The following is a 14,622-nucleotide window of genomic DNA, read 5'->3' on the forward strand; positions in this document are numbered from 1 at the left end:
CCCTACAATCCCTGTTTCTCACTGCTTAAAGCCAAGCAGGATGGCTGCCCTTCCTCCCTTAGGAGAACTGAGCTTTTTTCATAGCTTTGTAAACATCAGGGGAAAAGAGAATGACTCCTAAACATACAGAATGTTCCAGACAGAACTTGGGCAGGAAATATGATGGTCTGAAATAACAGACAACAACTTGACAAGCTTTCATTTACAGATGCCATCCTCAAGCAGGTAGTAGTAGAGCGACTTCTCACAGGGGTCAGTGATTTCATCTTTGTGAGTGTGTTTCAAATAGCATAATACTGTACCTACTATTTTGAAAGAAAGTCTATCTATACAGTAACACTACACAATTTGCAATTTCAGCATGGAATTCCCAGATGACCAACCATAGTTGCTCAAATGTGCAGAACACAAATAGAATCCACTGTGATGGCTTAAGTATCCCACAATGGAACACACTTGACGTTATCTTCAAAATGACCATATCAACTGTGATTTAACAATGTATTATTATTATTGTAATTGTATTATTATTAATATTAATAATATTATTGTATTATTGTATAAGATGTTTTTACACACAATTACTAAAAACTAATGTTTTTTTTAATGATAACTGCATAACTGAAATAAACAAATGTAAAGTTTAAAACATCAAATTTGTATAGTGTCTCAGACCATTTAATATATATATATATTAGGGGTGTAAGGGTACACGTATTCGTTCTGAAAATTTTCAGTATGGGTCTTTCGGTTTGCAGTGGTTAAAACAAATACATTGTTTTAACCACTGCATGAGCGGAACTTCAGTGGAAACTCCCAGTTATATTGTTACTTTTGATAAGAAAAAAAGTCTCATCTTTCTAATTATGTCCTTTTTCAGGAAATTCAAACAATAAATGCCGTTTTGGCGACATATTGCTGTTTAAACGCCTCAGTTCAAACGGCAGCGTGATCATCTCTTCCTCTTTACTACGAGTTTTAACGCAAAATAAACATGAATGAACATCTCATGCCTCATGTAATCGCTCAATCAGTGTTTCAACCTTGGAAAGACGGCAATAAAACAGCTTGTAAACAAAATGTCACGTAGTATTTCATTTACCTCAGGCAGTCATCAGTGTCCACAGCTCTTTAGTGCGCTATGAATGAAGTCTAGAGAAGAGCATTTCGTGAAATATTAGACTATATAATCATTACATTTTACTTTACCTGTTAGTGATATCTTAATCATTTAAAGTTTAAATAAATCTGTTATGAAACGAGTTATGAGAGGCACTGTGTAAATTAATATATTTCAACAACAAATAGAATTTTTATAATTTAGAAGTTAATTTAAAAATTGCATTATGTGCAATTTACATGTTTGCATACATTTTTTGAGTGTATGCAGTTGAGTGTTGCTTGTTATATTTAAAAATAAATAGTAATTACATTTTAAGTTTGGGCTCTGTTGTTAACTGTAACCTTATAGTAGGCCTAATGTAAAAGGGCTCCCTATAGTTAGAGCATAAGCCGAGGTAGATTTTTATCCCTACATGAAAATTTTTATTATAACTGAATTTATTTAAAGAAAGAGCAATTTGTTCAGTAAACCAGTTTAATTAAAAATAAATAAATATATATATATATATATATATATATATGTATATATATATATATGTTTAGTATTTCCCCCTGCTGTACCGAAATTATACCGAACCGTAACGTCAAAACCGAGGTATGTACCGAAATCAATGCATCCACCATCTGGGAATGGTCAACAAGACGCTGTTCATCACTCACACTATCAAATCAATTACATTTTTTTTGGAAAATGCCACAGCATTGTGCAGCCTTTGATTGTAACCATTGCGTCAAGTTATAAACTGGGATATAACCTCTCATGGATGAGAATGTGTTGGCTTGTGTTTTTATGTAGATATAACTCAATATGCAACATCAATATGCAGAATTATCTAACATTAATTATAAACTTGAGTAAATCATCTGCTAAAGTCTATTGCAGATATAGATTTATATTTGTGAATAACTATGGTTGCAGACATATAGTCAACATGATATTGAGTGTTTATGGACCAGATTCGGCTTACATAGAGTGGCCCATAGAAACAGCTGCTAATGAGGCATCTATATACTGTGTGTGTGTGTGTGTGTGTGTGTGTGTGTGTGTTTACAGTATATGTAGTACTAAGTATTCCATTATGAACACAGATGATTTCTCTAGAAGTTAACTACGACCATTATGTAAGACATCAAAAGATTCATCTGCAGCCATTCAATTACTGTATAACTTACTATAAAACCTAATATAAAAAGGGGTTATTGATGGAAGTGTGAAGTGTGTAATTTCTGTCACAAAACAGAATTTCCAAAATAAAGCATGTTTCAGGAGAATCAAACTCTGCACAGTTGTCTGTATATGAAGGAGCGATTGGAGATGTTGTCATGTCATGCGATGTTACAGTGATACACTGTCAAAAAAATGTACATTCTACATTTACATTTTACGTACATTAATTGCTCACAAATATGCAGCCTAACTTTTGGAAAAAATCTAGTGTCATTGCATACCGTGCGTATTTATTGTGTTCAAATGTTGATTTATTTAGAACGTTAAGAGTTGCGGAGGAATTCGGGAGAAGCAAAGAAAGTCATGTCGATTCTCAGAACAAATAAAAAAAAATCAACAACAGAAGGACAGACAGGCTACATTCCCATTAGCAAGTCCAAAAAAGGATTTACAGTATAATTTAGTACACTATTCCACACATCCTCCTCATGTTAATGAAGAACAGACATGTTCACAATCTGACTTACTAGTTGCTGAACTACTGCAGAATATATAAATGTTTTGTTATATTGATTGGTCCAGAAGGGTTACATAAGCTCATGTAAAAATACGCAGGGCAGACTCATTTCTGCTCCTATGGCTCTCAATTATGGCACCTGTGTTTAAATTTTTTCACCACATATTTATATTGGAAAAAAAAAAAAGAGTGGCACCCTCAAATTACAATCATTACATGGTCCACCTGCCTGCCGAAGCCATGTGGTAAATTTTAATATATTCAACTCACTTTAGGTCCTAAAAAAAGTCAAGAAACTGAAAAAATATTTGTTGCAGAATGCTGAACACATTTACGAACAATGTTTATAAAGTAGATGAACATTTTGGTGTTGCACTGCACCTCCTGCTCCTACAGGATATCACGGCTGTATACAGTAAATGTCATACTGCAGTCAAACAGGATACTAGACTTGTGCCGGTATTCGGTAATGCGATATATCACGGTAATGCATATGCACGATATTGTTATCGTGGGCTCTTCTAAATACCGTGAATAATTATATATTACAAGTTATTCAGAATTTTGAATGCATTTTAAGAATACTTTTCCCATCAACTGGTCAAAATGCACAACACCGCTGTATGCTGCGTGAATGACACGTGCGCACTGATGTAAACAAGCGCGGACGAGAGGCACATGGCGGAACATGTGAGAGACGCTCTGAATGAAAGCGCACTTTCACTCTCTGACAGCAGATGGCGCTAAACTGCAGAAATAATAATAATAATAATAATTCACTTAAATGAAACCCTGTAAACAAACAATTAATCGCAACATGAAAATTTGATACCGGCATATCCCTACAGGATACACTAAAAAATACTGTTATTTAGATGAATAAAATAAGAACACGGTTCACCTCAGGGAAAAATATAGTAAATGAGAATAATGACAGTAAGTGGAGTGGTATTTGTTCTGGAAGCAGCTCTGCAGTCCTGCTGCTGTGGCCCTTGAAGGCTACGGTGGTCCATTGTTCTCTATGAAAATATGCATTTCAATATTGTCAGCAGTGTTACATTTTATTTTGAAGAAAGCAGGGAACTATTGCTCCTGTTTTGCAGTCGAAAGATGACAAGATGATGTCATTTGTTGTGCTATGTTACGGTCATTCACCTCTCTAAACAATAAATAATAATACTGAGCACAAGCAACCACTATAGGCCCCTAGCTATTAATTTACCTTTTAAAGTGTTCTCAGATTCTTATTGTTGTTTTGATATAGGCTACTGTATCAACGATATACTGTGATAATGACATTTTTGTTTTGGAGATGATATGCTAAATATGTCAATTACAATGTTTGCTCATGTTTCTCACGGTGTAAGCTTAAGAACTCATTTGCTCACATAGAAGCCTGTAAAAATAAATCTTCATTGTTTATCCTTTTGATTTTTTATTAAAAAAACTCACAAAAACCCAAGCATTCATTGAAGTAAAATCTTTTTTTTTTTTCTCAAATCCACGTTGGCCACAATTATCGACAACCTTTTATTCAATAATTTTTGAAACCTCCATTTGCCAAGATAACAGTTCTGAGTCTTTCCCATAATGGCTGGTTAGTGGTTAGGATGGAGATCACCTGGAAAGAGATCACAGACCTTTTTCTATACAGAATCTCTCCAGATCTTTCGAATTGCACTCTCATCTTAAGTTCACCCACTAATTTTCTATAGGGTTCAGATCAGGGAACTGGGATGGCCATGACAGAACATTTTGTGCTCAGAGACCCATTTTTGTATTGATTTTGAGTTTTATTTCTTTTGGTTTGTTGTCCAATGGAAAATCCAACCACTGCCCATTATAAGATTTCTAGCAGTGACAGGTTTTGATTTTTTATCAGTTGCTATTTGATAGAATCCATGATGCCATCTATCTGGAGCTCGGGCAGAAAAATAGGCCCACAAAATTAAAGATACAGCAGTACATTTCATTGTGCACATTAGGTGCTTTTTTAGTACTGTGTGCACCAAAACCCATCTTAAGTGTTTGCTGCCAAAAAGATCATTTTTTTAGTTTCATCTGACCATAAAAGCCAGTCCCGTTTGAATGTTCAGTAGTGTCTGGCAAATGAATATGCTGGAGTTTGTTTTTGGATGAGAGCATTTTCTTTTCTTGATTTTTCTTGAAATCCTCCCAAACAACATGTGGTGATGTAGGTGCTGTTTGATTATTATTATAATTTTTTTTTAGGCCTTCTGACCCCGAGACTTAACTATTTTCTGCAATTCTCCAGCTGTGATCCTCGGAGAGTCCATGGAGTCACTCAAACTATCCTCCTTGCCTTGCTTTAAGACAATATAGACACGTCCTCTTCCAGGCAGATGTGTAACATTTTCTGTTTGGATAGGAAATTCTTAATTATTGCCCTGATGGTGGAAATGGGAATTTTCAATGCTTTCGATATTTTTTTACAGCCACTTTCTATTTTGTGAAGCTCAACAATCTTTTGATGCACATCAGAACTATATTCTTTGGTTTTACTCCATGATTAAGGGAATTTAGCCTTTGTTTTCCCTCATATTTATATTCCTGCGAAACAGGAAATCATAGCTGGACAATTGCATGTTCATAGCGACCCTGGTGTGCTAAAAATTGTAAATATAAATGGGAATATACTTCAGAGATATTTTACTCCTAATAATTTCTAGAGGTGTCAATAATTGTAAAAGAGATATAGCAAAGCCTTTCAAAAATCTATACTTCCATTCATCGTTCTCTCTCATTCATCAGCTGCTGGTTCCTTTAATCATCTCACTGTTGTCTCTTCCTCACCTTAAGTGCCCCGCTCAATCATTCTTAACACAACAGGATTCATGTGTTGGCATCTCATTTAACTGTGGTGAATAATTCAATAGCTCCAGAGAACGCACCATGTGTTGTGCTTGATTGTGTGACTGATCCAGGAACGTTAAAGGTCCCATGACATGCTGCTTTTTGGATGCTTTTATATAGGCCTAAGTGGTCCCTAGTACTGTATCTGAAGTCTCTTTCCCGAAATTCAGCCTTGGTGCAGAATTTCAGCCACTACGAGCCAGTCCCACAATGAGCTTTCCTTAGGACGTGCCATTTCTGTGTCTGTAGCTTTAAATGCTAATGAGGAGGAGAGAGGCGGGGCAACTGCCATGCTTCGCTCGTTTGCAAGCCATGATGTCTCTCGAGGAAAAAAAAATATTGCACTCGCCTCGCACGGTAGTAGCTCATTTTCTCATGGGCGGGCCAAATTCTCTGGGCGGGCAAAGCAGAGAAAGGGGAGGTAACCTTTCCCCGTATGACGACATAAAGGGAAGATTCCAGATTGGGCCATCTGAGCTTTCATTTTCTCAAAGGCAAAGCAGGATACCCAGGGCTCGGTTTACACCTATCGCCATTTCTAGCCACTGGGGGACCATAGGCAGGCTAGGGGAACTCATATTAATGTTAAAAAACCTCATAAAGTGAAATTTTCATGCCATGGGACCTTTAAGATCTAAACTCCACCAGCCATCTGATACACTTAACTTTAAAAACAAGTTTTCTGAAGACTTAACAATAAGGAAAATATAACCAACCAAATACAACAAGACAATTAGTGCTGGGCGGTATACCGGTTCATACCGAATACTGGTGTTTATTTTTGTTATGATATGAACGCCCCCTGCCATCAGCTCCCGCGTCTCACACACACACACGAGCGCGACTTTTGCACTAAATTTAGCAACTTTCAGACCCTTTTAGCGGCTTTTTTTCATAGAAAATTCATACTGACAAACCTAGCGACTTTGCGTCTGTTCTGTGCAGTGAGCGGCAGAGTAGCAGCACATTCAGTTGGCCGCACCGCAGCCGACTCGTCAATAAATGAGTACAAAACAGCGTTTCCTAGCACCTGTCACTTACTGATTGTTTGGAATTATAAATATGAGCGTAGTTTGTCTGTTAATATCACATGCACTTTTTTTGTTTGTTGTTGTTTTTTTTTAGTTACTCAGATGCAGGCAGTGCGCTGCATGAGACAAAAAAGTAATATAGCCAAAACAACCGGACAATACAACAAATGTAGGCGCCATTAAATGGACAAATAGATTGAGCCTACATCGCTGTCTCAGGATGTTCAAACAAACAGAGTAATGCTGTAATAGTGCCAAACACAGGCTTCAAATTCAGCTAAAGCATCTGTCATTTAGATGTGTTTTAATGCAACCCTGAGTCAAAAAGCTCTGAGCCACAGCAGGTGTAAATGAGTGAGTTTGTGTGAGAGGTAGGGGTGTGCGATATTGACAAAAAATTATATCTCGATATTTTATGGGATTTTATCGATAACGATAATTAGACAATATTTTGCTGAGTGTGTTATTGTGCTGGTACCTTAAGGACTGCTGAAGACAGCTGACTCCTAATGTTTTTAATATTCTTCATATTCTACGATATTATCGCAGACGATATATATCGCACACCCCTAGTGAGAGGTAATGTTTGTGGATCACAAATCATAATCAAGATTACTGCTTTTCAGCAAATCAGTTATGACTACTGGACGACCAGGGACAATTAACTAAAAAAAAAATTCAGTTGACATTTAGTCATCCTCGTGTCAACCCGACGTGATTCTTGTGGAACTAAAGATCACAGGTAAACTACCAAAGCTTTTCTGACTTAAATAAGGCAACATGAAAGGGGAAACAAGAATGGCTTAAAAAGGATCAATCTTCAGGCATATGCCTCCTACTCTTGAGATAAGCCACAGCATTGCACCCATGAATGTGTTATGAATGTGTTACATGAGTGTGGGCAGTTCTGCACAAAACCAAAGACAGCATCAGAAACTCCAGCCCACATTATTTATGAGGCGGTCAATACAGTTTAATCAACGTGCTACAATCTCACCTGTAACTATGGCAGGAACATATGGTGGCGTTGGCATACAGAGATAAGGAGTAGGACCGTTTTTTTACCTACTTATAAAACCATCTAATCTGTATTCGACAGAGCAGGGGATGCATTAGAAAATGAGCATGTAGACAAGTGAAGCCTGTGTGCCTCTTATTGTTATCAGGCTAGTGCTGGTGCTTTAGTGACAACTTCCCTTTTTAATGGCATAAAACTCATTAGAACTCACATTTCCTAACACTTAAACCAGTACATAATGTTTGCTAAGGTGAGCAACACTATATTCATATACGAGTTGTTAAATATTTGAGTATGAGCTTCATATTCTCCTATATGAGCCATAAAAGCATATATGATAATGAAACAGCCTAACACATGCAAACTTTTTATAGGTTCAATAAAACGTTCCATTTCAAAAAATGAGATTTTTCTGACTGTTATTTCATATGTCAGGTTTTTCAGGGTTAAGCATCAATTATCAAGAAAAAAAGATCCCTTAGGTTTACAGCAGCTGTGTGAAAGCTACAGTGTTTCTCATCAAAAATTCATTTTTTTTCCCCTGAAAGGGCAGTAAAAGGGCAAGGGCAGTCCCTGGGTGTTTAAGCATGAAACAGGCAGCGATAACCAATCTCCTCCCAGTAATGCTCTACTCAGACCTCCAGGTGAAAAGCAATTTATCTTTAGGATAACAAGCTTCACTCTTCACAAAATACAGTACAGCGAAGCAGCAAAACATGTCCGTTATCAAAGGCACAAATTGCTGTGTTTGACTTGTTCAATAACATCTACATAGAAAATAAAATCCAAACATGAGCCGCCTTTATTTGATGAACTGTGAAGACTTGTGCAAAGTGAAAGCATTTGCATATATTGAAAACTACTGACAGTTCAAATGTGTCTCTAAATGCATCTATTGTTATTGAGCACAATACTGCTCCATGGATCTAAAAGCGACTAATTCTGCCATCCAAAGAAACTGTGGGGTATTTTAGATACTGTTCTATATTATATAAATTCAGAACTCGTCTCAAATTTGTTGTTTTCCTCTATGACAATTTCTTCAATTCTTCCTTAATTACGTGTAACAATACTGTCAATGTGTCATTCTACAGTGTGACTTCCAGATGACTTTTTCCACAAATGAAACTCAATCACCCTTCTTTATGTAATGTAAGTTCATAATACCTGCTATAACATTGTAAAATGTAAATGTAAACATTACTTAGAAATTAATAAATAAAAATGTAAACATTATTAAGAATTTACATAAAATCTAAATGAATTCACTTAACTCATGAAAAGATAATTCAGCAAAAAATTGTATATTACAGAGCATTATTTTTATGATGTAAGAGACTTTCAGAACATTGCTGTTTAACGTTTTTCCCCATCACAGTCTCTTGCGTGAAACGGGGTATTGATGTCGAAAAATATCATTCTTTTTAGTGAATCGGTTCTTTTGAACGTTCGCCTGAATGAATTGTTTCAGGAACCGATTCAGTGATTCACTTCAGAATTCGGGGTGGGGGTTAAGTGATTGTTTTAATGTCACGTAAGCACCCTGTCAAGCGTATTTCTGGTTCTTAAAAACACGAACGCTTTGTTTGAGCTCCTCGTGTTACCAACAAGTTTTGCATCAACAGTGTCCCACTCCAACCAGGATAAATGCTTTTTACAAACACAATAACCGAATATCAACTACTGCCATTTTAATTACAGTAAACCCAGCTGTGCTCCCAACCAACGCACACAAATTAAAACGAACATAAGATCAGTTGATAACTCATACTCGGTTCAGACTGATTCAGTCCTATTTGCGATTCCTTCAAAAGAACCGAAACAGACATGTGAAATATCGCTCGCAGCTTTCTCGCTTTGTTCTGCTGCGCAGCACACAGATGGTAAGCGAAACTCAAACACCCCAACTGACGGATTAATATATTTTTCTTTTTTTCTCGAAATGTTTTAGAAAATTGTAAGCTCATAAAATGCATAAACAAATTAAAAGATGACAATATCAAGGAATCCTTTTTATGTCACAAGGCTGACAAAGAAACATGATGTTGGAGTCGTGCAAGCACAAAGGGATCTTTAAAGAGTGACGTTACAGAATTTATCTTCAATAAAATAATTCAAACAAAGACTATAGAAATACAAAGGGACTTTGATTAAACTCATATTGAAATCGTGTGTGGTTATGCGGGATTTAATCTACTGTCCTCTAAAACAATGGGATTGGTGAATTTTTTTTCTCCACATCGTTAAATATTTTTGCAATTAACGCACATTCTGTAGGAAGTGTACATGCATGAATGCAAAGTGACCACTCAAAAAATGTATGTTTTGCCTCTACAACAGAGACACTAAATGGAAATGAAAGAACTATACTCACGTATGGGCGCAGCTTGCGATGCTGACAGGTTTGTGGTACACCTCCAGACAGATGGGACAAGAGAACTGGCTCTCCAGGCTTTCCCCAGGTGCGGCTGCTGCGGCTCCATTTTGCTGCTGATGCTGCCTGAGCTGAGCAGCAGACACAAAACTGCGGAACATCGCCATCATGAACACAGACCGCAGGATGAACTAATACTTCCGATGCAAATAGGATTCCGTTGTTTTAACTAATGTCTCGCAGGGAAAGTGTGATTTATACGACATTAGATACCGCATCTGCGATCTCCAACAGTGTTAACCAAGGAGGACACGCCGTTGTTCCAAAGAAGTAAACATTATATGGTAGCTTTAACCGAACGGTCTCGATCCGATTAGACCAACAAAATGATGGGAGTTGTAGTTTTTGCAGCGATCATTTTCCAGAGTGGCTGTTTAATAGAACTACATTTCCCAGATGTTGCATTCATAGCAATTCCACGGATCATAGATAGATGGAGTCAACATGAATGTAGCGAATGTGTCAAATAGGTCTACGTTGTCAATAAAAATAGGAATTAATAATATTTTTTTGTATATGATAAAATAGTGATTCAATTATTTTGAACATTACTTTTTGACTGAAAACGCTAAGTCAGACGATACATCTACACTATAGCTAAAATAACATTAAACATAATAAACAACACGCATTTTAACATTTTGTTACCTTTTGAATTATATACAAATGTCATACGAATGCCATAACAGTTTAATGTCGATACACAAAATAAATCATTTTACAAACAAACAAAAAAGATAATTAGCGTACTTACAAACTTAAGACCCAGTGCGCTTGCTTATTTGCTGTTTTTCCAAATCAAGAAGTTGTTGTGTGTATACATGGTATTTACACATAAATATACAAATAAACATCATACATTAAGACAACAGATAACATTAAACCATTAATGTCAAACGATGTGGAAATAAAGCATAAAAATAGCGTAAATAACATCGAAGTAATCAAACGACACGCAAACATATGGGCGTGGTCACGGTACGTCATCAAAAGGAGTCAGGAAAATACACTGCACACACGCACACACAAACACGTGAAAACAAGCTTGGGCCAGTATGTGGCAGTTAAACGATTCTCTTGGATAAGTATTGGGAGAATTCACAGCTATACAGGCTGATAAAAAGCTTCGTACGGTTGGACCCGTTTTGTCTTTGCACTTAGGTTGTGAATTTGAAGCGGTCATGTGTCAAGTTGAAGAGGAATATAATGGTCTGGTGTGTAAACCGGAGAAGATATCTGTGCCGACGTGAGTTGAGTTGAATTGAACAACCGCTGTGTGACAACAATTATTTAAGAACCATGATGGTATTAAATGTTTTGGATATATATGATGATAATTATACCATATCACTGCCGATATGATTCTATAATTGTACCAACTACCACAGTACTTTATTGTAAACATAATGTGCATAGTGTACCATGGTAAAGTGATGGTACTTTGATACACGGCGTGATACTGAATCACAACCATATTCTTGCACATTACCGTGGGACTAAAAAAATACTACAGTACTCCCGTGATTCACATTTTTGTTGTACTTATTGACAAATTGCACAAACTTCTTTATGTGTGACATATGTTTCAGGCTTAACAGGAAATGTATTAAATGTATGGAGGGAACTGCTGTGCTCATCATTCGTGTCAATGATGCATTTTGCCGGTAGGCGATTCGTTAATCTTATCAATGCGTCACGTGCAATTAATTATGTGATGCAGTCTCGTCAAAAAACGTGTCTGTATGTTTACTAGGTCCTGCTTCAAGGAGTACTTCATACACAAATTGCGGGCCATGTTGGGAAATAATCGTGTCATCTTTCCCCATGAGAAGGTAGATATAAAAAGTAATATAGAGATAGTATGTCTCTTGACTTCCTCAGTTTCAGTGGAATTGAAATGAGTCCCACATTATTTGAAAAACCTGAAAATATCAGGGAATTATTAATAATTAAGTGCATTAATTTTTTTATAGTTATGTTCTGCTCCAAAATATTTTATCCCCAAGATTTTTTTGGAGTCACAGTGATGTTTAATTTGTTATTTTCAATTATTCAGTTCAATTGGTTCACAAAATGGTCTGAAGGACTCATTAGCAAATCAAGATTATTAAAAAAAAAATCCTAATCCAGTAATCACAAATGACTGAAAAGGACACATCAATGGGAATTCATTGGCCGAAAAGAGTGAGAAACCTGTAAATGGAGTTAAAATGCTTGAAAAGCATAAACTAAAACAATGCAAATGTATGGTTTCTCTCTTGAAGCTACATGCTTAGATTGTTGTCTGAATCATAATCCTTAGATCCTTCAACATCTACACTGGCTGCTCATTTCCTCAGTTTCAGTTGAACTTAAATGAGTTGTTTGCTCACTGGCCTTCACACTAATTGCTCTTCTTAGGTTCTTCTTGCTGTTTCTGGTGGAACGGCCTCTTGCTCGATGCTCTCACAAGTTCAAGAGGTAAATGCACTGTTTTTTCTTGCTCTCCAGAAGTTTTTCTGAAATAAAATGAGCCGTAGTTGTGTAAGGTGGTGAAGTTAGAATTAGGAACACTGTAGCTTCTTTGCACATAATTCAAAGTGGTCTACCATCTCTAATTTGCTTGACCAGGATAATTTGACAGGTTGACAGTGACCATAAAAGCGTAAAGTCTGATTGCTTTACCATACAGAACAAGCTAGAAACACGTAAAACAAGCTACAGTACCATCTTCCAGCAGTCTCTGCATTTCTAGTATGGTTTAGTTCATTTGTAGATCATTTGTGTAGAGGACTCTGCATATTCACCTGAACACAAGCTGGCAGTAGAGAGGCTGTTCTCATCACTGAAGACACTCATAGCCAAAGAGGATATGTTACAGACCTTAAGGTGGGTTTTACAGCAAACTTTTATTCTTTTATTTTCTTTCCTTTTTGAGTGAGGCAGTAATCAAGCGCACTCTTAGTAAATCTGATTCATTTTAGCAAATTATTTGTTCAAAGAGCTAATTTCACTGAATCATTTCACAAAACCCTGTACAACATTTGACTACATTATGTACAAATACATATTTTTATACAAAGTTAAATAATTTTGTCGCTATTTTTAATTCAGTTAATGCTCTTTTAGTTGTATTAAGTGTATTTGTTCACCTTTGATGCTTTTACACTTAAAGAGATCCTTCTTGATTTTGAGCCATATAAATACAACTCTGAAACTATTTTAAATTGAGCAAAGTTGCTTTGCCCAATGCTGCATCAGAAATGAAAAGCACAAAATGATGATGCACAGTTGCAATGTGATAAGATTCTAGCGACAAACAGTTTTCCACACCAGACGCGTCACAGCTGCAAGACACTACTAAATCAATAACAAATCACAGCCAATCAGAAGAGCGTGCTGGCAGGCAGTGTTATACTTGTTTGTTCACAGAGTCCTTGAAGTTATTTTCAAGATCTGAGATAAATTATCCATTGTGCATGATTTTAATAGCCATAATGATAGTGACGATGTTCAAACTCAAATTAAATGATTTTAATATTTAAATTGACAAAACACAATCAGTACCTGAGCTTTTAGCTGCTCGTTGTGTATCTCTGTTGCTGGTTCGGACAAAAAGTCTGATTAACATGGAAAAGATAACTTTTATCATCACATCTGGTTAGGACACGGTGTGATACTTCATTCTAATGGGTCAGTTTCTGCATTCTGCTGTTCTATAAATTTGTATAATAACTGTTAAGCTGTATTTTTCATCTTGTCCCATGTAACAATTTTTTTTCTCTTACATGTCTGCTGTTTTACTCTGCACTCTTTTCTTCTCTCATACTAGTAATATAATAATTTCAACTTAAATCAATATTTTTTTTGTCCATGTAGTTATTAATTTGGTAAGGGATCGTGTTCAGCCAGCTAGTCATTATCTCAAAATAAAACCATTTTTGGTGAAATGTTTTGCAATAATGACCAGCTGATTGTACATTATCACTTACTTAAGTGTAGCTAGTTTCCTCAAAATATTTACTTGACTGTAGTTCAGCTACTTTAAAGGGTGGTTCATTGCGATTTCACGTTAGTTAGTGTGTAATGTTGCTGTTTGAGCATAAACAATATCTGCAAAGTTACGAAGCTGAAAGTTCAATGCAAACGGAGATATCCTCTTTTAAAATTCTGGAAGTTTAATGCCTACAAAAACGGCTTGTAGGGACTACAATGAGTTACTTTCCAGGTTCGTGACATCACAAACCCAGATAAAACTCGCCCTCAGGAAAAGGCAGCAAAGGGGGTGAGGCCATGCTGCGCTGCTTTAGAGAAGAGGAAGAGAAAACTAGAGGTGCACGTAAAAATCTATTCATATATGAATTGCGATTCTGTCTTCTAACGATTCTAATGGATTCACAAGTTTCAAAATCAATGTTCTAAATCAGCGGTTCTTAATACTGTTCCTCACGTCCCCCTGCTCTGCACACGCTCTGCATC

The 14,622-nt window shown here is 36.4% G+C and overlaps 1 protein-coding gene and 1 pseudogene across 1 annotated transcript in view; one reads left to right on the forward strand and one right to left on the reverse strand.

The window, feature by feature from the left end:
* The window catches only part of LOC107685853 (RING finger protein 166-like), a 29,901-nt gene extending 19,395 nt beyond the window's left edge, over positions 1–10,506 (reverse strand). Inside the window, exon 1 of the mRNA XM_016482584.1 lies at positions 10,105–10,506. Within this exon, the coding sequence (XP_016338070.1) occupies positions 10,105–10,274 (170 nt within the window). The 5' untranslated portion in view covers positions 10,275–10,506. The remainder of the gene's footprint in view (positions 1–10,104) is intronic.
* Positions 10,507–11,171: 665 nt separating this feature from the next.
* LOC107685854 (cytoplasmic tRNA 2-thiolation protein 2-like) overlaps positions 11,172–14,622 on the forward strand; it is a 19,463-nt pseudogene continuing 16,012 nt past the window's right edge.

Source organism: Sinocyclocheilus anshuiensis, unplaced genomic scaffold (genome assembly GCF_001515605.1).
Source record: "Sinocyclocheilus anshuiensis isolate Anshui unplaced genomic scaffold, SAMN03320099.WGS_v1.1 scaffold1018, whole genome shotgun sequence".
Taxonomy (NCBI): Eukaryota; Metazoa; Chordata; class Actinopteri; order Cypriniformes; family Cyprinidae; genus Sinocyclocheilus; species Sinocyclocheilus anshuiensis.